At 41.3% G+C, this 27,660-nt stretch overlaps 1 protein-coding gene across 1 annotated transcript in view; it reads left to right on the top strand.

Moving 5' to 3' along the window:
• The window catches only part of LOC109911006 (NADP-dependent malic enzyme-like), a 372,962-nt gene extending 353,903 nt beyond the window's left edge, over nucleotides 1-19,059 (top strand). The window contains exons 13-14 of the mRNA XM_048597435.1: nucleotides 14,389-14,487; nucleotides 17,341-19,059. Of these exons, the coding sequence (XP_048453392.1) occupies nucleotides 14,389-14,487; nucleotides 17,341-17,508 (267 nt within the window). The 3' untranslated portion in view covers nucleotides 17,509-19,059. The remainder of the gene's footprint in view (nucleotides 1-14,388; nucleotides 14,488-17,340) is intronic.
• Nucleotides 19,060-27,660: the final 8,601 nt, after the last annotated feature.

Here is a 27,660-nt window from a genome sequence, read left to right as displayed (position 1 = left end):
CGGATTACTACCACGTGAACTGGCAAAGGTCTAGCTCCTCTGCTGACCCAAGATGGGCTGCTGCCACTTTCATCAGCCCTCCAAACTTTGAAAAACATTTTTACTTCTCTGTTTAAACTCCTCTCAGCCCCATAACTTGCCCCAGACCTGTTGGTCACTTCCATGGAGCTGGTCTGGTTCAGACAGCTACTTTACTCTGGCCCCCTCTGTGAAAACTTCCAAGGTTTCTAGGAGATGATCTTTTAATGTGCCCTGGACATGGATTAATTGCACCATCAATGGCAGTTGGAGGCCACACACTCTCTTGCTCTCAAGAAAATTGACAAGGCAGAAAAGGAACTCTGACTCCTTTTGGGGCCATCTTTTTACGTGTTTGTTTCTGTTCTGGCACTTTAGTGTCTGAATGTCAATGAGCAAGGCCATTGAAGATCATCACCCCATCTTTTATACACTTGTGCACGATTTTCAGCTAAAATGACCAATTGTGACTTGATAACTTTGAAGGTATGGATAAGCAGTTGAGGCTGATTATGTTTTGAATTTAGAACTAAAATGCTTTTGCCAGCATTTCTTTCAGCAAGTACTGTTGCTGTGTAAGAATTTGAATTTTATTTAGCTTGGATTGACTTTATTTTGCTGCCTCAGACTCCATAATCTTGCGTTGGTATAGCAAACTTAAGAGCTTAATATTCACCCCCCCCCCCCTTTCATTACACAGATTTATTCAGCGTCAAATTTGTTTTGGCTTGCAGAAGTATTTTTTTTTAAATTGTTAAGCTACTGTCACAATAATACTGATGTAGACCAAGAATTTAATTTGACTACAGGGCCAAGTACATAAACACTGACATGCCGTTTCAGTCATTGAGAGAACATTTTGGAAACTTGTGGGTGTATTTCCCATGATTTCTCTCCATTTAAAATGAATTAACAAGATCTTGGGAAGTGCACCTGCATTCCCTGCGGGTAACACTGTTGGGAGCATGCATTCATGAAATTGGCCTTAATATCTGCCAAATGAGTAAGGCTGAAAGTTATTTCTTTAGAAAGAAGTGATCACCAGCTGCATTGGGTTGCTCGAAGCGTGGTCAAATGAGGACGCTGGGCGCGATTCAGCAACAACTGGATGATAGCATGGGAAAATGGCCGAGTAGTAATTCTGGATGGATTAGGTCAAATTGAATGAGGGTGTTTTCCATGTCAACATAACTTCTGATCGGAAATCCCCAGCCCGTGTAGTAGTGGATCTACAGCATGGATGTTCATAAAAAGTCTTTTCTATTTAAAAGAAGGTTTCTTTCTGCTGAAGAAGCAGAAGGAAATTCATGAGTTGGAGCCCTTGAAATTCCCACCGTTAGAAGGGATGGAAGATAAAGCAGATCATTGGGTTTTGCCTCCTTTCTGCACCTTTTTAAGATTAGCATTTTCCGAGACCCCAAGAAAATCCTGCACCCTGGATCTTTCAGTTATTTTCTAAACAACCTGGTCAGAGATGTTATTGCGTACCTCCTGGAGCAGAGTGGCACTACCACAACAGTCTTCCTGGATCTTTCAAACACCTTAGTGAGATTCACAGCAACTGAGAGCTGCTTTGAATCACTTTTGAAGACTACAAGACCTTGCTAGATTAAGAGAATTGATGTCGTATGGAATCGAGAGTCTGGTTTGGAGGCAGAATGGCACTTGGGCTTCAGAGTGGAAGGGGTGGATTTTGAATGGAGTGTAATGGAAAAGAGCTACTCCACCTCTTTTATTTTGGAGCAAAAAGCTAGGTTGTCACGGCTAGGATGAGCACTTTGTAGCTTTGAGGAGCTTGAGATGGTGGTGGGATTGTGGGTGGGGGTTGGTACTCTGACCTGGAGACATTACACATGGGTATCCTGCTCTGTCACTCTGGGCTGGATTTTCTAGAGCCTTCAGGAACTAGCAAGAAGGTAGGTGGGTTTGAAGAATAGTGAGAGAGGCCGCAAGCTAGACCTCTGGCAGTGGGACAATAGCTCCCAGTTATGTTGTTGGGTCAAAAAACAAGCAGGATACTCACTTGTTAGCATTGAGAATCTAGTATGTGTTAAAAATTGATCAATAGCAAGCAATTTACAGTAGTTTACTTTGACTTTAAGGCAGCCTCTGATTAAATAAAACTGCTTTGATTCTTCGGTGTGCAATAACCCCTCCCAAAATGCTGAAGACTTGAGTATGGCTTAACCTGACTTTCTGACAGAGCAGTTTTGACTCTTTTTATGATGTCTGAATACATCAAGTTCAGAGCCATTCTTCTTCATAGTTGGAATTTCTTTGGCTTTCCTCCTCCCATATTTGGTTGACTTACTGAAACAATGGTTCACTTGAATCTAGGTTGGAGGATGCAAAACCTGCACGAATTTTTTAAACTCTCTTGTCAGTGCATTATATGACGCAATGCACAAATCTCTGATTACTGAATTTATTGCTGTAATCCCTTCGATAGTTGAGTAAAAATAAATGTTGCATAGACATCTGATTCATTTAACGCTTATTCTGTTAGCTGTAGAAATGAGATGCAGCTGAGCTGAAATAGCGGAGACTCTTAAGCTCTTCCCCTCAAAATTTTCCTCCGTGGAGTTTTATGCTGGGAACACTACTCCATTATTACTAACAGTATTCCTTGTGTGAGGTTAGAAAGTGAGAATTGGCACTTTATTCATCTGGGAATTGAAGCTAAACCTGGCCCTGTCCTTACCCAGCATTTAAATGTGTGTACTTCCAGCATATGGAGATTATTATACAGTAATCCGCACATCTCATGTTCCTCATTAAAACAATATATTTATAGAAAAATTGAAAAGTGGTCTTAATGTTACATAATAGAATAGAGAATTGAGAACAGCACAAACCACATGAAGGACTAAAATAATTAGCTAATGTTGGTCTCAGTTAATGAGTCAAAAGAATTTAATAGTTCAAAAATGTAAAATCGTATTTTATCATTATTTTGTGTAACATTTTAAGTTGTATTTCTAATTTAAAAACTTGGGGACAAGTAACAGTTTTCGCCTTCCTTTTTAAAATATCATTATACCCTTCACTGGATTGTGCCTAACATTGGAAAAATGTGGTTGGAAATAATTAGACTCAAAAATGCACTTAGTAGTTCTTGCCTTCACTAATCTTCCAGTGGCAGGGGGAGCTGATAAATATGTCAGGTTTTTTTTAAACCATTCTGAGTATGCTTGCCAATCAATGCATACCACTGCAGTGAGATGATTGATGTTTTGAAGAACCCTTCCTAGAAGGCTGGCAGACAGATGTCAAAACAAATCCCACAAATAGTTGGTTGATGGAGGTGGAATTGCTAAACGCTTAAAACAACTACATTCATGAAGGATATACATTAAATTGTGTGTTTCAAATTAAATTGTTGTGTGCATGCAGAAGTGTGTCAATTACTATTCCTGAAAAAAACATAGCCATGTTAAACTTTCTTATTTGTATTATAGTGAGGATATATTTCTGATACTGGGCAGATCTCCTATCCAGTTTGTGGATGATGGCATATTGTACTGCACAATGCCTTAGCCATTATTAAGAAAGAAGCAGACCTTATTGGTTTCTGAAGTCACTTGTTTTCTTTTCTTTGTGATTTAACATTGACCAGACGCATCCAATTTAATATTAGTGCAGTGCAGAAATATTACAGTAATTACATTCATATTTGGTCTCCCAGTTGAACCAGAACAAACTTGGCTTTTCAGTAATGATTGTACCATTTCCAGACCATTCTGTGTACTAAACTAAAACAGGCAGGGTCTTTGATTAATTAACAGTACTTTTTATGCTAAGATGGACTCTGATACAAACAAATTACATGTAACATAAGAGGTAGCATGTTGGCTCAGTGGACAGTACTGCTGTCTGTAGCAACACAACAGCAGCCCAGGTTCAATTTCAGCCTCGGGCGACTGTCTGTGTGGAGTTTGCACATTCTCCCCATGTCTGCAGGAGTTTCCTCCGGGTGCTCTGGTTTCCTCCCACAGTCCAAAGGTGTGCAGGTTAGGTTGATTGGTCATGGAAATGCAGGGATATAGAGATAGGTTAGCAGGTGGGATTCTCTTCAGAGGGATGATGTGGACTAAATGTGTTGAATGGCCTGCTTCCACACTGTAGGGATTCTAAGATAATCTGTCATAATTGGCATTATTTCTCACCTGTCATTTTGTAAAAACAGAACAGAAACATTCCAGTTGATGTTACTTGGACATCAGTTAACTTGATGTCAGATTACAGAGCCAACTCTGTCTATGTTGTCAAGGCTCTGACGCATACCCTTGTGCGAACATTGAGTTTATTTGCCTTTTTAAATATATACTATGCATACAAAGAGAAATGTGTTTTTTGTTTTTATTTCTTTCGCAGTTTGTCTTGGGTTATGTTTTATTGAAGCATGGAACGCCATTGTGAAAATTATGTAATCTTTTTATCTCTTGTTGCATTGCTTGGGATGAAGAGACCTGACACAATACATGCAGCCTAATTAGTTACAGTTATTAAAACCTATTTGAAGTGGAGAGCAATAAACAGAACAGCTTGATCTCAAACACTAAAGGGACAATATTTTCCCAACTGGGAGAGAGGACATTTTAATCTAAAGCTGTCATCATCTTTGAAAGGAGGGCCAAGAATCCAAACAAGCCAAAAAAAGGTCCTTAAGGTAATTTTCACTGATACTGCCCAGGCAACTAAACAAACAAGTGAATTGCTACCTATTTTAGAGTTAACCAGATAAAATCAACAGACAGCATTGTAACTTAGTGCGCAAGTGGTAGCTGTGAGTGACCCCTAGTTTTTTTCCCCTGTATTGTTCAGCTTTGTTTTGTTTGCATGAACTTATCTGTTCAGCTTCCTGACTGAATCAAACTAAAGCAAGTGTTCAGCTGATGGATGGCTCTACAGATAGCAAGAGTTTTTTTTTTAGCCAAAGCGAACAAGTAAAAAAAGGATTGTGACGGCAGATTTCATATGCTGAAAGTTTCCAGTCCGAGAAGAGTTATTGCAAATGTGTTTCACAACTGACTATAATCAAGTTGAATCTGCATTGAGAACCATTTGCCTATAAATGAAATGAAATTATTCTTGTTCTGGGCAAGGCTGTTTTTCAAATAATGGGCCAGATTTTTGTGGATCCCATTATTTGCTGGCAAGGGAAAGGGGTGGGACATGAGGCACACAGGAGACATCTGAATTCAGCAGGCCTATTTGGACAAGTTGCTGAGTTCAATCAAACTCCATTTTGGCTGTTGCAAGGGCTTAACTGAAATGTGGGAGTTGTGAATTGGAGTAAGTACTCTTGAATGGTAGATAATGTTATAAAGTATTTTAAATGGCTTGCTGTGTAGACTTTTTTTTAAAAAAAAATTGTCGAAGCTGTGTTTGGATATAAGAATCTTCACTGGGCAAATATAATCTTGGTTTGGGTTAATTTAAAAAAAAAAGAAACTGAATGACCCATGTTCTTTGACAGTTTCTATATGGCTCTTATGCCATTATGAACGCTTGGCTGATATTCAAATACTAAAATTATCTCAGGTTTATTCATTGTTCATTCATGGTTTGAAACTTTTAAATCTATTCAAAGATAACTGTCTTTGGTTTGGGGTTAGATTAGAAATTTGTTTTTTTAAGAGATTAATCATTTGTGATTTAACAGCTTTGAATAGAGTTCATGAATGGGAGTTTATTTTTGCTGTGACCTGCATGTGACTGAAAACTGTATTAGATTATTATAAGCTTCATTTCATCCCCCTCTTGCTCCTAATGTCTGCACATGGTGGATATTAGGTGCGTAGCTATGAAGATGGCATGGGGTCTGTAAGGAGCATGAGTTGGCATAGGGGCTGATGGACATGGGTGGGGTCATAGAAGAACTATTAAATACATTACAGCAGGACGCACACAAAAATCAGCTTACTAAGTGAAAGTTAACAGGGCTTTATGCAAGGGCAATCATATTTAACCAACTTATTGGAGTTCTTGAAGTAACTTGGCCTGTAAGTAAGAGGATGTACTATATTTCATTTCCAAATGATGCCATATCAAAGATTATTGTGGAAAATTAAAGCATGTGAACAGGAGATTACTGTGTTAGCAAGTCAAACACAGGCACAAATGAGTCATTTATATCATTAGCAAGATGTAATGAATGTTTCATAGGGATCAATGCTGGGGTCTCAACTGCTTAAAATTTATATAATTGACTTGGAGGAAAGAACTGAGCATATGGTTGTTAAACTTGACACAAAGATATGTAAGAAAGTAAGTTGTGAAGAGGACATAAGGAAGTCATAAAGAGATATAGTTGGGTCAATTCAATGAGCAAAGATCTGGCAAATACAGTAGAATGTAGGAACATGTAAAATGGTCTACTTTGGCAAGAAGAATAAAAAGGAAGGATATTACATAAATGTTAAGTGATTGCAGAGCTCTGAGACATGGATGATCTGGGTGTACTAGTGTGTGAATCATAGACTGGTTAGTATGCAAGTGTATAGCAAGTAATTAGGAAAGCCAAGAGAATGTGTTGTTTATTGAGGGGTGTTTAAATATGAAAGTAGAGAGGTTGTATTTCTGTTATAGACGAGGCTGGTGAGACCACACATCTGGAGTATCACATACAGTATTCGTCTCCTTGTTTATTTTGTTCCTAACCTGCCTAAACTTCCCTCTAGTGAACCACAGTTAGTTTGAAGGCCTCTCTACAGCTTCAGTTATATGACTTGCAAGGACACTGGTCTTTGTTGGGCCAAGGATAAAGCAGCACAATGATACAACTTCCTCTTTCTCCCACACAAGTTGCCCCAGATCAAAAGCAGCTTCCCTCGCACCAATTCTTGAGCCAAGCCTTCAACCCTTCTGACCTTTGTAATTTTCTTTCTTAATTTAGCCCCTAGTTCCTTATTACCTCAGCAGAACTTCATTCTCCATCTTACCTATGTTGTCATTGATACCCATGTAAACCATGACAACCAGATTCTCCTACTCTGGCCTCGAATAGTTATCTTTAAATTTGACGCTGTGCATGCAATACAGCCTTAGATTTCCTGTCTCAGCTGCAGAGAACCATACTGATGTCTCATACAACCTTTTTTACCCCCTCCCCCCATCTCCCCCTTGAGTGGATCACATTGTTGTGGCGGTTTGCTCATCCACTTCAGTCCCTCCTATCAATCACACAAGCTACAAGAACCTTGAACCATTGGACAGCTGCAGGGCTAGAGGTTCCCTCAGTTCTCCATCTGGGTCCCTGTACCTGTGTCTCGTTGTCGCATCCTACTGCTGTTGATCACACACCAGATCAGAGGTATTTATTGTGACTGCCTTCAAGGGTGAGGAATCTGGGTAATTTACATCATGCATACACGCAGACACGCGCACACGCACACAGAGTCATAGAATCATACAGCATGGAAACAGACCCTTCTGTCCAACTAGTCCATGCTGACCATAATCCTAAACTAAACCAGTCCCACCTGCTTGCGCTTGGCCCACATCCCTCCAAATGCTTCTTATTCATGTACTTATCCAAATATCTTTTAAAAATTGTAACTGTACCTGATTCTACCACTTTTTCTGGCATTTCATTCCACACACAAACCACACTCTGCAAAAAAGAAATTATCCCTCATGTCTGTCTTAAATTTTTCTCCTCTCACCTTTAAAAATATTCCCCCTCGTCTTGAAATCCCCCACCCTAGGAAAGACACCTGCCATTCTCCCTATCCATACCCTTCTTGATCTTATGAATATCTATCAGGTCACCTCTCAACGCCCTGTGCTTCAATGAAAAATATCTCCACCTATCCAACATTTCATTTCTCAAACCCTCCATTCCTGGCAACGTCCTGGTAAATCTCTTCGGAACCCTCTCTAGCTTAATAATATCCTTCCTTTAACACTGTAACCAGAAGTTGACACAGTACTCCAGAAGAGGCCTCACCAACTATTCCAGTACAACCTCCACATGATGTTCCAACTCCTATACTCAAAGGTCTGAGCAATGAGGGCAAGAATGCTAAATGCTTTCTTAACCATGCTATCTATCTGTGATGCAAACTTCATAGAATTATGTACCTGAACCCCCTCGGTGTTTCTGTTCTACAACACTACCCAAGGTCCTACTTTTAATTGTTTAAGTCCTGCTCTTGTTTGTCTTGCCAAAATGCAATACCTCTCAATTATCCAAATTAAACTCCATCTCCACTCTTCAGCCCATTGACCCAATTGATCAAAATCTCTTTGTAATCTAAAATAACCCTCTTTGCTGACCACTATTAGTCTTGGTGTCATCCACAAACTTACTAACCATGCTTTCTATAACTCTCATTTTAAATCAATTATATAAATAACAAACAAAAATAGACCCAAAAACAATCCCTGTGGAACACCACTGGTCAAAGGCCTTCTGTTCGAGAAACAACTCTCCACCATCACTGTCTCCTGCTGTTAAGCCAATTTTGTATCTAATTGGCAAGCTCATTCTGAATCTCATGTGATCTAACTTGAGTAATAAGGCTACCATGTGGAACCTTGTCAAAAGCTTTACTGAAGTCTAAGTGAACAACGCCTACCGCTCTGCCCTCATCAATCAACTTGGTTACTTCCGCAAAAACTTCAGTCATGCACACGCAGACATGCATGCACGCATGTGCACACGCACATGCGGAAACACAATCTCCAAACCTGTAGTAAAGGGCTTGAAGCTTGGAGCCAAAGTTTCTTGAGCTGCGGACACTTACGGCAGATGTGTTTGCTGTGGATCGCAATGTTGTCTCTAGCACCCACATCACCTGTCCTGTCGCCTTTAATGTGTCCTATTTAGCTAATTATGTTCCAGATTCAGAAATATACTTTGACTATTTTCTGTAGTTACACTAACTAGTTAAGCTAGACATTCAATTCAGTACTTCTATCTTCCCAGTCCCAAAATTAAACCACTAGACATTAAACATTAGAAGAATAACTTTTTAAAATTTAGTAACCGTCTACCTGCTCACTTCATGCCTTTGAATCTGCTCCAGGTACTGAAGGCTGGCAATAAAAGGGTCCCATCAGGCAGCAGCTCCTTCCCCCATCCCTGTGTGCACCAATTTCCGAAGGCTTACAGTCATTTCTTGGTGCACTAGTAGCTTGTCATCTCCACTCTGTGATCTGAGTCAATTGTCACATCTCTGCTCCCATTCTTCTCCCTGACTATACCTGGCCTCTAAGTGAAGATAGCATCTATCAGGAAACTTTTTTTTATCAAGGTATAGCTGGCAAGTCAAGATTTTCCTGACCCGAGCTACCCATGTCAGTCGTAAAAATCTAGTGTTACGTGCGCAATTCTGCTGTCTTCCAACAAGATAAAGTTCGAAGCACAATATAGGAGATTTTAGTACGTCAAAGTTTGTATTTGTGAGAAGTTTAGATTTGAACTTTAGGTTTATTGTAGCAAAGGTTGAGAAGGCTGTGGTTCCAATCCTTAATTAGGTATTGTTTGCTATCAGTTTTCGTTTCAGAAAAGTGATCACTAACTGTTTTGGGTGAATAGGCTCTTGATTGATAATCAGGCCTTTTTATGAAAACGGCAGACACTACAAGCAGTCTGTTTTTGTTTGGAGCCAATTTGAAACAAGATATAGTCAACTTCATATTTTTCTCACTTAATTTGCAACATATCACCTCCAGCTCTGCTGTGCCCTCTAGTGTCAGGAGATGGCAAAAGCATTGCACACAGATTCACTTTATAATCCAGATTTTACTTAACTGCTGCCCAAGGCACAAATAAATCTTCAGAATTATTGAATGAAGGAGCATTCATTTAAAATGTAATTTTTATGGACCATTTAGTTTGAGACAAATGCTTTGGGCTAGTCTCCCACAATCTAGCCTCTAAATTTCAGATCGTCCAAAACTCTGTGTTTCCTGTGTTGTACCACAGCAAGTTTGGTTCCCCTCCAAACTGCAACATTTAAATAAGGACGTTTCAGCTTTTCCACAAGATTGATTGGAGATCAGTTTGCACATTCTCCTGGAGTTTGCAAATTCTCCCCGTGTCTGCGTGGGTTTCCTCTGGGTGCTCCGGTTTCCTCCCACAGTCCAAAGATGTGCAGTGTAGGTGGATAGGCAATTTAGCATTGCCGATCAGTGCCCAGGGATGTTTAGGTTAGGTGGATTAGACGTGGGAAATAGAGGTAGAGGAATGGGTCTGGGTGAGATGCTCTTCGGAGGGGCGGTGTGGACTTGTTGGGCCGAATATCCTGTTTCCATACTGTAGGGATCCTGTGAATATCATACAAATGTATCATGGAGCTAAGACGCTTCAATAATTTGAGATGTTTAATCCTTGTAGTGGAAAGAATCAAATATGTTTCTCAGGCATTCCCTTGGTTCTGTTCTGGAATCTGTTTGTTAGTCAATTTGTATGCAATTCAGAGAACAATACAGAACAATGTAAAGCACTTTTTCATAAGTGTAGTAATATAACAGATCAGTGAAATCCCATCCCTGTATGGGATTGCAGTCATACATATGAGCACTTCTAAGTCGGACATACATAAATCGAGGCCCCCTGTATGTCTAATTATTGTTATGAAGATGTATTATCCAAAGCGTTAATTTTTAGGACACATTTTATCAAAGCTTTTCATCTTGCGCATATCAGAACGATTTGTAAGAAGTACCAAACTAGGGGAAAAACAACAATTATGTTGTAGGGGAGCAGAGAGCTGATTGGCTTGCAAGTGAATGCCCGTTGGTAGAGGTGTTGCCATGGATATTGCACCAGTTCATGATGACTGACCATTAACTCCAAAACTTTGTTTAAATTTTAACCCAGCTAAGTTGACTCTGGTCAAGGCATTCCCCTGAGAAATGAACTAGAGACTAGCTGTCACCTTATTTTGTTGAATTGAAACAGCCACAGTGTGTAGTTGTTTTTTTCTGTCTGAAAACAACACGGCCTTATGCATTAATATCTTTATCTCCCAGTGAATATGTGTTCCACACGGAGTATGAATGACAATCCTAAATTGGTTATCAGTTTAATTATTCATACACTCAGGATTATTTGACTAATATTTTCCAGTCTTGAAATCGCATCTAATATTGGACACCTGTGTTGTGAATTTTGCAAGCACGGGCTTGTTGGGTACAGACAGTACATTGTTGCAAACAGCCAAAGAGAAATTCTGTTTGCTATGTTCCACGAGCCTTTGGAGCATAACCTTACATACCTGGAATTATAGTCGCAGCATCCTGTTGATGTTAGTGTTTCACTAATACTCAAGTTCTGTACTAGTAAATAACTATTAATTTTTGATATCATCAGCTGCATATCTGACTTTTTGAAAAGAACAATTTTCAAAACAAAGGACACTGACTTACAACAGCTAGACTATTGTTCTGGTGAAGGACAAGCTTTTTGTTTGGAGACAGAATTTATGAACCTGTCTGAACGGTCATATGACTCAGTCCTTGGGTATTTCAAAACAAAGATTGGTTTTTTGAACTAACAGGGCGGAAGAGACAACCTCATTTCACTTTCTCTCATGCTCTTTCACATTCTCACGCTATCTTTTTTGAGCCTTTCTCATCAAAGTTGAGCGGTGTCTGATTTTGAAGCCTTTATTCCTGTAAAATGAGAGTTTGACCGAGAATTTCAAATTGATACTGCTCTCTCCAAGACAATCACCATGCGTTAACTTCAGAGTTCTTAAGAGGAGTCATTCTGGCCATGAAATGCTGATTCAGTTTCCCTCTTCACAAATGCTGCTTATTCCTGCTGGGTTACTCCAGAAGTTTGTTCTTATTTCAGAATTCCAGCATCTGTAGTATTTTGTTTGTATATGAACTCAGAATGGTTGCTTCAGTGAGAATCCCTGCCACAGCAGCTTTGCCGAACAGTTATAAACAACCCCCTGGTCAATCTGTGAACTGTTTTTTGAGACTCATTACTTGGTTTTAAGATTTGATACCCTGCAGAGTTTTATTGCTTGTAGTTGCATACTTTTCTGTTATTTTTTCCATTAGTACATAGTTGGATATATTTCTCCATTCTTAAACCTTCAATAATTTCTGCATCTTTGCCTGAGTGAATGCTGGCAATAAAACTGTTTACTTATTAAGGAACATTATTTCTCATACCCAGCTCTGGACACTGAAGTACATATTTATTGAGTTGGCAACAGCACCACCCTGTCTTTTGGATTGAAACTCTCAACTGGGACAAAGTTCAACCTGGCTAACCCAATGTTCATGACATAGTAAAGGGGAGGGGAACCAGCTATATAAGGCTATATAACTTCTGTGCTGCATGGCCTCCTATTGGAAAGCCATCACCCAATCAGCAATGCCATGGTGGATCATTACATCTGATAGTTTGTATAAAAGCAAGTGTGTAACTTTCACATTTTCTATTCCATTCTTAACATGCTCATTTGGTTCTCCTAATATTTCCATTCATCATTCGGTGCTGATGTTATTTTTCAGATATACTTCCTGCAGAGATTTGGGCTAAAATGATTGTGATGAAGATGTTCTGAAGCAGCCTTTCATTTTGAAACACCGGCAAAGTAGTTTGGACCTTCCGCTTCTTTTCACCTAGTCATTCTTTTAAAAGATCTGTTTCCATGTCCTTTCTTTCACCTTGAGGTTTCCTTTGTGTTAGAAGATGATATCATTGTCAATTTACCATTATTGCATTGCTTGGAAAGTTTATCAAGGTCACCTTGAAACTACAGACCCCTGGATTGTGGACGCATGAAGGGTTCACTGTCATTAATATGCCCAGTATATGCTGGTTGAAATAAAACAAATGTAACATCTTAATGATTTAAGGTATTGCTATCTTTTGGTCTTCTGCTATGTTCCTGTAACTTCAGTGGAATTTCCTTTTGCACCTGGTGTGTGAGATGTTTAACTAGTTAAAACCCACAGTATTGTCATTGTGAATGGGGTTTCAACAGATTGCGTGGTGCACTGAAAGAAGCTGCTTATTTTTCACACATTGTTGACATTAGTAGGAGAAGATACGTTCATTCAACAGGGGTTCAGAAAATTGATGAAATTGGGGCTGAGGTTGGTTGGGAGTGTGGGCGGTTTTATAAGGCAACACATTGCGTGGGGCTAGAAATTGTCAGGCTTTCAGCATTTTGGAATGAACTGGGAATGACTGAGCCTGTCTGGAAAATGTAGCCATCCTCCAGATTTTCAGGGGAGGGGCAAGTCTAGGGCTGGGGTCTTTCAGTGCTCGGGTACAGGAATGTGTTCTATCTGTACTTGCACTGGGGTATGCCTCATTACATATTTAGTAAAGCTGTTTGGACATGGTGTGACCCACCTCTGGAGCAGGTTGGACTTGGATCAGAGGTAGGGACACGACCCCAAGACTCCTTCTGTTTTTTTTATGTATGCTCAGCTGAGGGGCAAGACTTCCAGCAACTTGTTGAAACAGATGCACACAAAGGAATGCTTTGTTTGACAGTTTCTTCCTTTGTCATGTGTAAATAAACAAAATAGATCAATGAGGTGTCAAGTGCTTGTAGTTTCATCTATTAATGATTTAAAAGTCTTGTTGATTGACATTCTAAGGTTGTTGTAATAGGTTTTTTTTCAAAAGAAAGTTAGGAAAGGCTGTTTTTGTAAGTGTTTGCACACATGCCATTGTCACTATTGAGCTCATTGTTTCGGTTGAGGTGAATGGGCATATAAATGCTATGAGTTGACATGGATGGTATGAGGGGCTCTTGGGGCTCAATGGATAGGCATAAAATTTGGATGGAAGGATTGAAATGAATGATGTGAATGGGTGCTGATCGTCCTTTGCCTTGAAAGTACTGAGGGACCATTGGGGTATCATGAGTTGTCATGGAGTATATGAGGGACCTTTGGGGTTAGAAATAAAAGGCATGTGGGTACAAGTACATCATTTTGAAATCAACATTCGGAAAATTCCCACATGTGCACTCTCTCATGCATCCTGTCAAGTAATGAATCCTGACTCTGAATGTAAGTACTCAAGAAACTGCCCAACTGCCCAACTGCACAGAAACCATGTGAGGAGATGTTAATCCCTGCAATGGGGCTGGCCAGGTTTACAATCTCAAAGGTCATAGGCCCACAGTGTTCCCCTGCCCCCTCACCCAAATCTTCTGCAGTGCTGCCAAAAGTTAAGTTCACAGGGAAATGTGGCAGCACACCTGGAATTGGGTCCAATCCCCACCAATTCAAAAGGTCTGTGGAGTTTCTACAACTCTGCAAAATTCTAGGGCATGAAATCACTAAATATCATCTTGTCATTGTCAGGAGCATTGTTTTATTTGAATAATGTTGCAGAAAACCAGATCTTCCATATGCGTTTTTGTTCTTGTATTCCAGACTATAGTTGAGCAGGTACTTGAGGAACATTTGGCTGAAGGTCGCTTATATCCTCCAATGAAGGCCATCAGAGCTACGTCCCTCGCGGTGGCTGTGAAGGTAATGACATTTTTTACAAGGCCTTGTCAATTTTACCTGTTTTTTGGTTCTATTTAATGACAATGTTTTGAGAGATTCTAATATGAGAATTATTGACAATAGCAGGACAGACCAGATTATTTTCTCTGTTGATTTTGCTTTTACTAAAGATTCAATTAACATCTTCAATATACAGACCTAAATAAGATCAAGTGTTCAGGATCATCAGGGTTAAAGGTAGGATAGTTGGTCCAGATTAGGGAAAGGAGGTAGAGGGCAGAGGGGAATGAGCAGAAAGGACACAAGGAACGCTATGAGGGAGAGGAACAGGACAGGAGAGAGTTGAAGCAGTGGGTATGTGGCGCAGCCAAGTCCATGAGATAAAAGTGAATTCAAGAACACAGAGAGCTGGGTTATTGATGCACAAATTGTCAAGGTGACAGGGTAAGTTAAAGCAATTAATAAAGCAAATGGGATCCTGGACATTATAAATAGAAATCTAAAAGTGCAAAAACCAGGATGTTATGCTAAATGGTTTTTATTTTTAAAAAATACACACTAGTTTGATCCCAGCTGGAGTATTGTGTTCAGCTCTGGGCCCAAGTTTTTAGAAAGGATATGAAGACTTTAGAGGGAAAGCAGAAGAGATCCATAAGAATGGTTCCAGAGAGTGAGGGGAGAAATCACAGTTACATGGATAGACTGGAGAAGCTATAGTCACTCTTTCAGTCTGAGAGGATTTGATGGTAGTGCTTAAAATGATGCTGGATTGGGATCAAGTTGTTAAATAGCAACATTTTCCAGTGGCTGGCTATTTCCAGAGGACAGTGATTCCAGTTTTCAAGTGAGTTGACAAAAGAACCACGTGCAACATGAGGTTCTTGTGCAACATTTAAAAAACATTCTAAAGGAGGAGGGGAAGAACTAGCCAGAGGAGTGTTGGCACAAACTCAAAGGATTGAGTGATCGCCCTCTTTTTGTTATTACTATTCTACGAATGCAGAACGTGGGAGGAAGAAGTTGTCATTAGAAGGAGGAAGTGATGGGTGATATTTGAATGCCTAGCGATGGCAGTTGGGAATAACTTCTCATCCTATTTTGAATCCTTGGTGGGGACAGTGGGGAGTGCTCAGTGAGGAGAGTTGGATTGCTTCAAATGATCTATTCTGTGAAAAATAAACATTACTGATGGAGATGAAGATGAGGAACTAAATGCCTGGTTAGTGAGTAAGGAACTGGGAGGGGCAGACTACTACTTAAAATTTGCTGTAGGGGCTGAGGGTGCAGGGGAAATACGACATTCAGTTTTAAAGAGGCCGTAGTGCCCAATGTGCTGCTGATGCAGTAAGAGGAACACAGGAGATACATGAAAGCCCAGGTGAAAAGTTAGAATGTTTTTCTTTCAAGGGTGAGATATGTTGCCACTGTTAAACAGAGTCATTTGTAGAGATTATAGAGAACATCTGAACTAGCAGCCATACATACAGACTTGAGGATGTGATGGGGAGCAGTAAGCAGATGGGGCAGTTCTAGTGAGGTGTGGCTAAATGGATTGGAGTCAAGATTTGTGGAATCAGGCATCTACCGATCAATGACTGCGTAGTGAACGAGTGTGGGAGAAGCATTGGAGTGTGTTTTGCTCATGAGAAGCTTTTGGCTTACAGAGAGCAGGCCTAAAGAAGGAGCATTGGGTGAGATGGAGTATTGTTCAGGAGCCAAATAGCTCACTTTATAATTTGTGAGCAAAATACCTAAAACTACAAGTTCCCTGACATCAGAACAGGATATTGAAATAATCAGATCAGGCAGCATCTATGGAGAGAAAAACAGTCAACAGAGAGAATCTTCCCTGTCCCGGAACAGTGGCGAATCAGTTGATTCTGTCCCACCTACCAACCTGTCCAGCTTCTATCCCACCTCACTGGCCAATCCCCGCCACTCCCTACCTGCATTCACCTATCACCATCCCACCTACTTTTCCCAGCCCCACCCCTCCTCTTTCTCTTTATTTCAGAGCTCCCTTCCCCCTCCTCCATTTCTGAAGAAGGATCCCGACCCGAAACATCAACTTTCCTGCTCCTCTGATGCTGCCTGGCCTGCTGTGTTCCTCCAACTCCACACTGTTATCTCTGACTCCAGCGTTTGCAGTTCTTATTATCTCTGCCCTCAGAAGTATTTTGTTTTTGTTGCCCTCCCACTGTTTACACTGTGTAGGCCAGCTCTTGGCTGGCACCTGACCTGGTGCATGGTTGAGCTTTAAAGTTGATGCCTGCCTTAAGCAATGGTGAGTACTTTGCCAACGTTGAGAGAAGATAGAGCAAGAGAGGTGCCATCAGGGTGTGATGCACAGCTAATGAGGCATTGCGCACAATGGCATGAGGTAACCCATTAGGTTTCCACCAATCTCCCTGAAATTGAAACTGAATTCTGGTAAAATTCAGCTTTACGTTTCAATTAGGTGAAAGATATTGACCTGTGACACTAACCCTGTGCTTCTTTCTTTTCTCCACAAATACTGCTGGACCTGCTGAGTATTTCCTGCATTTCATAATAATGTCAGAATTACAGCATCTGCAATAGTTTGTTTTCATAAAATATCTAATTTGCTTACCAATGGCATCAGCTACAGACTTAACATGTTTTCATTAAGGGATTTTCTGCTGAGATAAATATGAAATGCATATTTGGAATAACTCATTGCTGATTCTATCAACGGTATGGAAATGACTGTGAAATCTACCTTTTGTATAAATGAGATTGTCATTCATAGCTTTAAGGATAATGTAATTGCAGTTTAGAAATATTTGAAAGCCTTCAAGAATAAAATGACTTTAACCTAGCTGCAGGACTCATGTGTCACCTTTTTCTTATCAGATTGCTGAATACGCATTTAGAAATGGAATGGCGTCTCTGTACCCAGAACCTGAAGACAAAGCAGCTTATATCAACTCCCTTGTTTACAGCACTGACTACGATGAATTTCGAATTGATTCCTACTCCTGGCCTGAAAACGCCTCAACGATTCAAACATTGACAAAATAAAAGCAGTTTCCCTAAGAGTCAATCAGTTTAAGCCGTGTAGAAAATTAATCATTAGATCTGTGTTCTCAATTTTGGAATTTTACGGTTGTTTTAATTTTGCTGCAACCAAAACTTACCTCTGTTAACCAAAGGAGACTTTTCAATCATTCATTCATGACACTAATTTGCTGGCAAGTGGAGGATATTAAATGTGACCTCCGCTGAAATCTTTTCATTTGCTCAGTTTGGTGCTGGTGATATTGGGAATGGGTTGCCTGTCATTTAAAGCATATTCAATAGCATTTCTGCAGGTGCTTTTCACACACAGTTCATTGGAAGTACAAGGAGGACACCTAAAAGCAAACAGGCGATTGGACCATTCTGTTCCTGCTTCAAACTGGATGAGTAATTTTAAAGGCACATTCTAGGGTCTGTCTTACGTAGTCAGATCAGTTACTGACAGCAACATTGGCACTGGTTTATTGCTTTTACTTGAAAGCTTAAGTGGTGGGGACAGCAAGGGTAACGTTTCTGCCAAGTCAATGCAGTACTGAGGCCCAGATAAGAAAAGCCAATAAGATGACCTTAGGCTTCCCCCAGCCCCTTTGTTCACAACTCCCCTGCTGAGTTCATCTTATCCATTCTGTGCGTGCTGAGAACTATTTCCACAGGTCTCCTATAGTGGCCTCTTTATTGCCAACCTTCATGGTGAAGCAAGCATTTCCTGGCTGTTACGGATGGGAAATAGGCAAACAGCTTGCTTGTGAGGCCCAACTGTTAAAATTGACCAAGCTTCCCATTGTCTGCAGCCAAATTCCTGGATGCCCTTCTGTCCAAGAATTAAAATAGAGCCCACTCATTTTTTCTGGTTAAATAGTTTGACTGTTAAGTAACTACAGAAATGTAATGACAACTGCAGCAATGCAAATTGCTTTCTAATACTAAATGTAAGGGAATGTGTAATGAGGAATCAGTTACTGCTGTTGGAATTTCTGTTCTAGTTGCACATAAATTATATATGTTTACATTGCAGCATGACATTGATTTTCTTTGGGATATATTGATGGATACAATGGCAGACTTGAATTAGAGGATGATATGCATATAGAATCAAACTCTTTTTTGTTGTAAGAATGTTATTGGAAATCAAATGCCTTGCAAGTTTTTTTTCCCCAAAATGGCATGAATGTGATTGACTATTTCATAAGGAGCTGTTTCTTTCTCATACTGAACATGTGACTTTCACTGATACGTTTGTTAAAGTGATTAACTTGAATTGCAAGAGACTAAATTCATTTAACACGAGATTCTTCAGCCTTAATTGTAAATATCAGATGGTGGAAAATTCAGGAGAACTGATGTGTGCTTATCAAGTGCGATATTTGGATATAATGTTGCAGCTTTGAGCTTTTAAACCTCACCCCACCCAAGCAACAATCACTTACACATGTCTCTTGAATTATTATGGAGCTCTTCCATATTTAATAATGATCAAAAGGATACTGTATTTCAAAAATGCTTGTAATGGTTACAGATTTCAGCAAAAATCAGAATAAAGTGGTTGGAATAGAATGTTTTGTTTTTGTTTTGTTGCATCAAGTACTTCTCTTCCATATAGGAGCTAAAAGGCAACTTTTCACAGAGGGAAATTGAGACTAACACCGGGGGGAGATGGCACCAGTACAAGCTGGAGGAGTTACATCTGGGCAGGACTGGAACTGATGTCCTAGTATTTGTTATAGCAGTTGGGGAGGGTTTAAACAAAAATACCAGGGTAAGGCAGAAGAGAGGGAAACCAGGATAAAAGCAAAAGACAATGGGAAACAACAACAGTGATAGACAGAATTAAAGGGCAAGAATCCAATTGGGCCACAGCTCAAAATGACCTGAATGGGACTAAATCTTAAAAAGACAAGACGCAAGGCCTTGCTCACCACAAAGTGGATAAAAGGATGACTTTATTGGGATGTTAAGGATTGTGAACAATTTTGGCAGGGTAAAGAAGGGTATTCTATTTCCACTATTTGGTATGTCACTAACACAGGTCACAATTTTAAGGATGGTCAACAAGAGAGTTGGGAGTGAGATGAGGAGAAACTACTTTACTCTGAGTTAACGCATTCACAATCCTAACTGAGAGTGATGGAGGCTGATTCCATTGGAAGTTCAAAATAGAGCTGAATAAATATTTGAAAGTGATGGATTTAGAGGGCTATGGAGATAGGCTAGAGAATGAGATGAGCTGGGTATCTCTTTCGGGAGCTGGTACAGACATGATGGGTGGAATGACCTTCTGCACTGTAAAATTTCTAAATTAGTCCTGAAAATAGACATCAATAGCTATGCCATAGTTGGGATTATGGAGATGCAGCTGCAGAGTGACCAGGGATGGGAATTGAATATCCAGCTGTATTCAGTTTTTAGGAAGGACAAAGAGGAAAGTGAGGTGATGTAGCATTGCTGGTTAAAGAGGACATTAACACCAATAGTGAGGATAGATATTGGGTCTGGTGAAGTGGAATCTGTATGGGTAGAGTTTAGAAACACCAAGGGGCAGAAAATGATATTGGGGGTGGTGTATAGACCCTCAAGCCATAGTGGTAATTTCAGATGAGAATTAAACAGGAAATTAGAGATGCAAGCAATAAAGGTAAAGCTGTAATACAAGCAACTTTAATTTGCATAAAGATTGGGCAAATCAAATCAGTAACAATGCCATAAGAGGGGGAATTCCTGGAAAGTGTACAAGATAGTTTCATGATCAGTATGTTGAAGAACGAACAGGCCTTCCCAGGCTTGGTGTTGTGTAACGAGAAAGGAGTAATTGGCAATCCAGCTGTGCTTAACTGCTTGGGGAAGAGTGACCATGTAATAGAATGTAGCATTCACATGGAGAATGACAGGTAGTGCACTGATGTGTTAAGAAAGTGACTGACAGACTGGAAACAAAGAGTAAGAATAAATAAGGATCTTTTTCCTAGTGGCAGCTAGTGAGGTATGGGATACAGCAGAAACCAATGTTTGGACCCTAGCTATTTACAAGACACATTAATGATTTGGATCAAGGGATTAAATGTGACCAGTGTGCAGACAGCACAAAGTTGGGTGGGAGGGTGAACCAAGAGAAAACTGCAGAGATGCTTCAGTGTGGTTTGGGCAGTTGAATGAGTGGGCAAATACATGGCAGATGCAGCATAATGTGGATAAATGTGAGGTTACCACTTTGGTAGCAAAATCAAGAAGACAGATTTATTTTTCAATCTAAATGGTGATTGATTGGGAAAAAGGAAGGTGCAACAAGACCTGGGTGTCCTTGTACATGAGTCACTGAAAGTAAGCATGCAGGAACCACAGGCAGTAAAGAAAGCAAATAGTATGTTGCGAGGGCATTCAAGTATAGGAGCAGGGATATTTTGCTGCAATTGTACAGGGCTTTGGTGAGGCCACATCTGGAACATTGTGGGCTGTTTTGGCCTCCTTCTCTGAGGAAAGTTTTCTAGATATAGCAAGAGTACAATAATGTTCATCAAACTGATTCCTTGGATGGCAGGACTGATGTATGAAGAGAAACTGGTTAGGATTATATTCAATCAAGTTTAGAAAGACAATGGGGGAAATGTCATAGAAACATGCAAAATTCTAACAGGACTAGACAGGACAAATGCCAGGAGAATGTTCTTAATGATCAGGGAGTCCGCAACATGGGGGTCATAGTCTAATGGTACAGTATAGGCCATTTAGGACTGAGATGAGGAGAAATTTCTTCACCCAGTGAGTGGTGAGTCTGTGGCATTCTCTGTCGTAGAAAGTGGTGAGGCCAAAACATTGAATTTTTTCATGACGGAGTTAGATGCAAGTCTTAGGGTTAAAGGGATCAAATGGTAAGGGGAGAACGTGGGAATAGGTTACCAAGCTGGATGGTCAGAATGATTATATTGCATGGTGGAACAGATTCAAATGGCTAATCCCCTGTAGCAACTTCATTGGAAGAACTGCAGGAACTTCAGAAAAAAGATCTGTGGTAATCTTGTTTACATCTTTGTCATTTCTGTGGTTCTTTTGCTAAGGTTGTTGTAGATGAGCAGGCCAAACCCCACTCTGTTCACTTTGCTATGCAAGAAGTGAAAAGGGCATGGGCGGTAAGAGCTTTAACCCACATTTAAATACAGTTAGACCCCAAGAACATAAACGAAGCAGGACTAGGCGGCCCATCCAGCCTACTTTGCCACTCAGTATGATCATGCTGATTGCCATTCTACCAAAAATCTGCAGCACGCAAATCTCAGACTCAGTGCTTAACCAGGACCTGGAATAATGTGTACCGTGTCAAAGGATAGACCTGGAGAAGCATCCACTGATGGGCAAAATGCAGAGCACATGAAGTGGCTTAACTCATGATGATTTCCAATTTATTAGAAATTAGAATTAATAGTCTTGTCTGCTATTAGCCTTGAGTAAATGGTGCTGGCCAGTGAAACAAACAGACTATTCTGTTTTCTGAAGAAGGGTCTAGGCCTGGGGCGTCGGCCTTCCTGCTCCTCTGATGCTGCTTGGCCTGCTGTGTTCATCCAGATCTACACCTTGTTATCTCAGACTATTCTGTTGGTTGCATTTATTACTGTGTTTAAGTGGAACCAGTCTGACAATCAACATTGATTATCTTTGTGTAACCTAATCTCATGATATTGTACAAGAGATCCTTTGTATTATTCAAACACTACATTGTTTTTGGCTATGAGAATTGCCTGGATCATAAAGGGAGCTTGGCACTCCTTTGCAAAATTAATTAAAGAATCTCTGATTTAAAAGGCTTATTTTATATTCTCCATTCTCCAGCATGATTGCCAACAGAAATGTGGCTTTGCAAGGCAAGATCCTGCCCTTCCAACCAGATCGTTGTCAGCACAGCCAAACTTTAAAGATTTGCAGTCGCTTGCGTTAGGTGTCATCAAATGTTTGTGTCTTTTTGAAATCGGGATATTATTCTTCTTGTCAGAAGCAACCATGGAATAGATGCAGGCCCAAATGAGATAAAGGAGAAAAGCTTTGCTTGGGACCAATCTGCAAGTTCTCAGATGCATATGCTCATTTCCAGTTAACAGTAGTAGACAGGGCAATCAGTGACCACTCTCTGAGCTCACTCATGATAAATTCAGTGCTGTAAAAGTTTTCATGAGAAAAATATGATGAGATAGATATAACTTTCAGCCCCCTACACCTCATCCTGTAAAGAACTTACCAGTGACTGAGATTGTCGTGAAACCGTTTTATCTCCTGATCGTTCACTATGCTAATGTGCCTTTACCTACATCCTTACCCAGGTGGACCCAATAAAATCATGAGGGTATGTAATTTTTAATTGGAGAGAACTACTGGATTCATGATTCCAAATGATTATAATGGTGTTTCTTTGTTCTGTTCATCCAAGATCAGGGCAGAAAATTATAGAATTTGAAATATAAATTATGTTAACCACAACTTGAAACTTCCTTGCTGGCAAGATGGACCATGATCCACATATGTATTAATCACCACTAATTACATTCATTTGCTAATCTTTGCGGAAGCTCAAAATTTAAGTGATAGTTTTGAATGCAAGGAGACTAATAAAATATTTAACAGGCCTTAAATACATTTGTTCTGTTTTCAATTTACCATACAATTATGATATTAAGAGTAGCTTGGCAGTGCCGTGGCTTAGCTGGTTTAAAACACCTGTCTAGTGAACAGGTGAGCATGGGTTCAAATCACACAGTGGTGCCTGTACCTAACTTTAAAAAGGGAGTCTATGGTCCATGGTGTTCTCACTGAACTGTTAATTCTGAGAACTAGGTAATGTTCTAATGGCCCTCTTGTGGCATAGTGGTAGTGTCTGTATCTCTGAACTGGTAGGCCTGGGTTCAAGTCCCACTTGCTGCAGAGGTGGCCCTCCACCCACAGATCAACGAATACCGCTCACGCTTGGACATAGAGCAGTTTTTCCGCCGCCTCCGCCTCCACGCTTACTTCTTTAACCGTGAACCTAACCCTCCCTCTACTGACCCCTTCTCCCGCTTCCAACACACCCCCTCCTCCTGGACACCACCCCAAGGCCTCCTACCCTCCCTCGACCTCTTCATCTCCAACTGCCGTCGAGACATCAATCGCCTCAACCTCTCCCCCGCAGAACGTGCAGCCCTCCGCTCCCTCCGCTCCAATCCCAACTTCACCATAAAACCCGCGGACAAGGGAGGCGCAGTTGTAGTATGGCGCACTGACCTCTACATCGCCGAGGCCGGACGCCAACTCTCCGACACCTCCTTCTACCGCCCCCTTGATCATGACCCCACCCCTGAGCACCAAACCATCATCTCCTAAACCATCCACAACCTCATCACCTCAGGTGACCTCCCACCCACGGCCTCCAACCTCATCGTTCCCCAACCTCGCACTGCCCGCTTCTATCTCCTTCCCAAAATCCACAAACCTGAATGCCCTGGTCGACCCATTGTCTCCGCCTGCTCCTGCCCCACCGAACTGATCTCCAACTATCTAGACTCCATTTTCTCCCCCTTGGTCCAGGAACTCCCTACCTATGTCCGTGACACCACCCACGCCCTCCACCTCCTCCAGAACTTCCAATTCCCCGGTCCCCAACACCTCATCTTTACCATGGACGTCCAGTCCCTCTACACCTGCATTCCCCATGCAGATGGCCTTAAGGCCCTCCGCTTCTTCCTGTCCCGCAGGCCCGACCAGTCCCCCTCCACTGATACCCTCATCCGCTTAGCCGAACTCGTCCTCACACTCAACAACTTTTTCAATTCCTCCCACTTCCTACAGACAAAGGGGGTAGCCATGGGTACCCGCATGGGCCCAAGCTACGCCTGCCTCTTTGTAGGTTACGTGGAACAATCCCTCTTCCGTACCTACACTGGCCCTAAACCCCACCTCTTCCTCCGTTACATTGATGACTGTATCGGCGCCGCCTCGTGCTCCCACGAGGAGCTCGAACAGTTCATACACTTCACTAACACCTTCCACCCCAACCTTAAATTTACCTGGACCATCTCTAACACCTCTCTCCCCTTCCTGGACCTCTCTGTCTCCATATCGGGCAACCACCTCGAAACCGATATTCATTTCAAGCCCACCGACTCCCACAGCTACCTAGAATACTCCTCCTCCCACCCACCTTCCTGCAAAAATGCTATCCCCTATTCCCAATTCCTTCGCCTCCGCCGCATCTGCTCCCAGGATGAGGCATTCCACTCCCGTACATCTCAGTTGTCCTCGTTTTTCAAGGACCGTAACTTCCCCTCCTCGGTGGTCGAGAACGCCCTCAACCGTGTCTCCCACATCTCCCGCACCTCATCCCTCACACCCCGTCCACGCAATAAAAACCAAAAAAGAATCCCCCTCGTCCTCACGTACCACCCCACCAACCTCCGGATCCAACGCATCATCCTCCGACACTTCCGCCATCTGCAATCCGACCCCACCACCAAAGACATCTTTCCCTCCCCACCTTTATCTGCTTTCCGGAGGGACAACTCTCTCCGTGACTCCCTTGTCCGCTCCACACTCCCCTCCAGCTCCACCACACCCGGCACTTTTCCCTGCAACCGCAGGAAGTGCTACACCTGCCCCCATACCTCCTCCCTCACCCCCATCCCAGGCCCCAAGAAGACTTTCCACATCAAGCAGATGTTCACCTGCACATCTGCCAATGTGGTATACTGCATCCGCTGTACCCGGTGTGGCTTCCTCTACATCGGGGAAACCAAGCGGAGACTCGGGGACCGCTTTGCAGAACACCTATGCTCGGTTCGCAACAAACAACTGCACCTCCCAGTCTCGAACCATTTCAACTCCCCCTCCCATTCCTCAGATGACATGTCCATCCTGGGCCTCCTGCAGTGCCACAACGATGCCACCCGAAGGTTGCAGGAACAGCAACTCATATTCCGCTTGGGAACCCTGCAGCCCAATGGTATCAATGTGGATTTCACAAGTTTCAAAATCTCCCCTCCCCCTACCGCATCCCAAAACCAGTCCAGCTCGTCCCTGCCTCCCTAACCTGTTCTTCCTCCCACCTATCCCCTCCTCCCACCTCAAGCCGCACCTCCATCTCCTACCGACCAACCTCATCCCGCCCCCTTGACCTGTCCGTCCTCCCTGGACTGACCTATCCCCTTCCTAACTCCCTACCTACACTCACCTTTACTGGCTCCATCCCCGCCTCTTCGACCTGTTTGTTTCTTCTCCACCTATCCTCTCCTCTATCCCTCTTCTATCCGCCTCCCACTCTCTCCCTATTTATTTCAAAACCCCCTTCCCCTCCCCCTTTTCTGATGAAGGGTCTAGGCCCGAAACGTCAGCCTCTCTGCTCCTATGATGCTGCTTGGCCTGCTGTGTTCATCCAGCTCTACACCTTGCTATCTCAGATTCTCCAGCATCGGCAGTTCCTACTATCTCTGGAAAATTGGTGAGCCACCTTTCTGAGCTACTGCAGATTGTGTGGTTAAGTGCAGGCATTCTCAAACTGGGTTCATGTGAAAGTGCTTACTTATATTTACTGAATGCAGATATGAAAATTTATTTAATAAATGTTCTAAATTATAATTATTTTCTACAAGTCTGTTTTATTGGTATTGGAAGACCAAAAGTGGTTGCCACAGACAAGTATGTAATCTGGAAAGGATTTGGTCATGTGTACTTACAGGCTCAAGGAAGTTTTATTTCAAAGTGTGAAGTTTTTTATTAGGTCTAAATAATATGTGACAATACAAGAATACAATCTGAACATACCAAACCCCACAAAGCTTAACAATAACAAATTTCAGAAGCAATCATTCTTAAATGATATGAGTGATTTAATGTCACTCCAAGAAAATTCTAATATTTCTGATTTAAGTCTGGAGTTGCCCACATCATAACCATTCATTCAATCTTGATGCCTGCTCTTCCCTTTTTGAAATTGTACATCATTTTATTTTCTAATGCATTCCATGAAAAGGCAATAGCAGACAACTAAGTTACCCACATCATGTGTTTATCCAGCTCTACACCTTGCAATGAGACAGCATCCTCTAACCTGATACCCTGGGGGACACCGATCTTTAGCTGAAGACTTGACAATATTCATAGCTAGGAATCTCATGTGAAATGCAGGTGTATGGTAGTAAAGGTGGTATGAAGCGCATGCACTTACTAGACGTTATCACCCTGAAGTGACTATTTTAGATTGCAACTAACGGAATCTTTTAGGTGCAGATGTTGTATTGATGCAACTGACTCTGGAGGACAAGGACAATTTAGAGAAATTCTGTACCAAGGCAAAAGGGAACCCAAAAAATGCTAAGATCCTACACACTTGATAAATATAATTGCTTACTAATCTCTTAATACGATAATGTAATTTATATTAATTATCCCGGACGAAATTCATCGTCCGACAGAGCCAAGTAAAATTTTACATTTTTCACAGTCACATAGTGATTTCATAAGATTGCATTGCATTGGAATCTATTGAGATTTTTTAGTTGCCTTTCCATTATGGAATTTCTTGCAGTTACAGTGTGATGTATTAGGTTTCAGACCACAAATGGTATCATGTAGATAGAACAGATTTACTTTCTTTTCTGTTTTCAGGGTCTAGTTGACTTGCTTTGGTAATTGACAAGATGTACAGGAGGTATATTAGATGTCCTGTCCACCCACATTTTCCTTGTCAATTTGCAATTCTTGTTTAGAGAACAGGGTTCACCAATTCCAAAATGATAACTTTTTTTTTAATTTTAGGTGCAGTGGTGTGCAAATTTGTATCCAGTTAATCTCAACTTCTTCAAAACAGAAAACCTAAAACCTCTAACCATGTAAGAGCCAAGCAATGTCAATTGAGTTGTATTGAGCTTGATAACTGCATTACACCTCCCATTTCTAACTGTTAGATATAGTGTAAGCATTCTTGGACATTTCTTTTGCATCAGCCAATTGAAAATAATCTCTTAAGAAAATATGACCTGTCTATTTAAAATGGAGTTCTTGCAGAACTCTTAAGAAGTCTTACTTCATGGCGTTCTCCACTACGAGGTACTTAGTGAACCCCATCCAGTGAAGGATATAACTGAAGAAATTCTAATCATTGTATGATTTTATAATTTGGCCCAATTCAGACCTTTTCAGCTGAGA

The sequence above is a fragment of the Rhincodon typus genome, chromosome 5, assembly GCF_021869965.1.
Source record: "Rhincodon typus isolate 14 chromosome 5, sRhiTyp1.1, whole genome shotgun sequence".
Lineage (NCBI taxonomy): Eukaryota > Metazoa > Chordata > Chondrichthyes > Orectolobiformes > Rhincodontidae > Rhincodon > Rhincodon typus.
The sequence above is the reverse complement of the archived record's forward strand: the minus strand, read 5'-3'. Positions and strand labels throughout refer to the sequence as shown.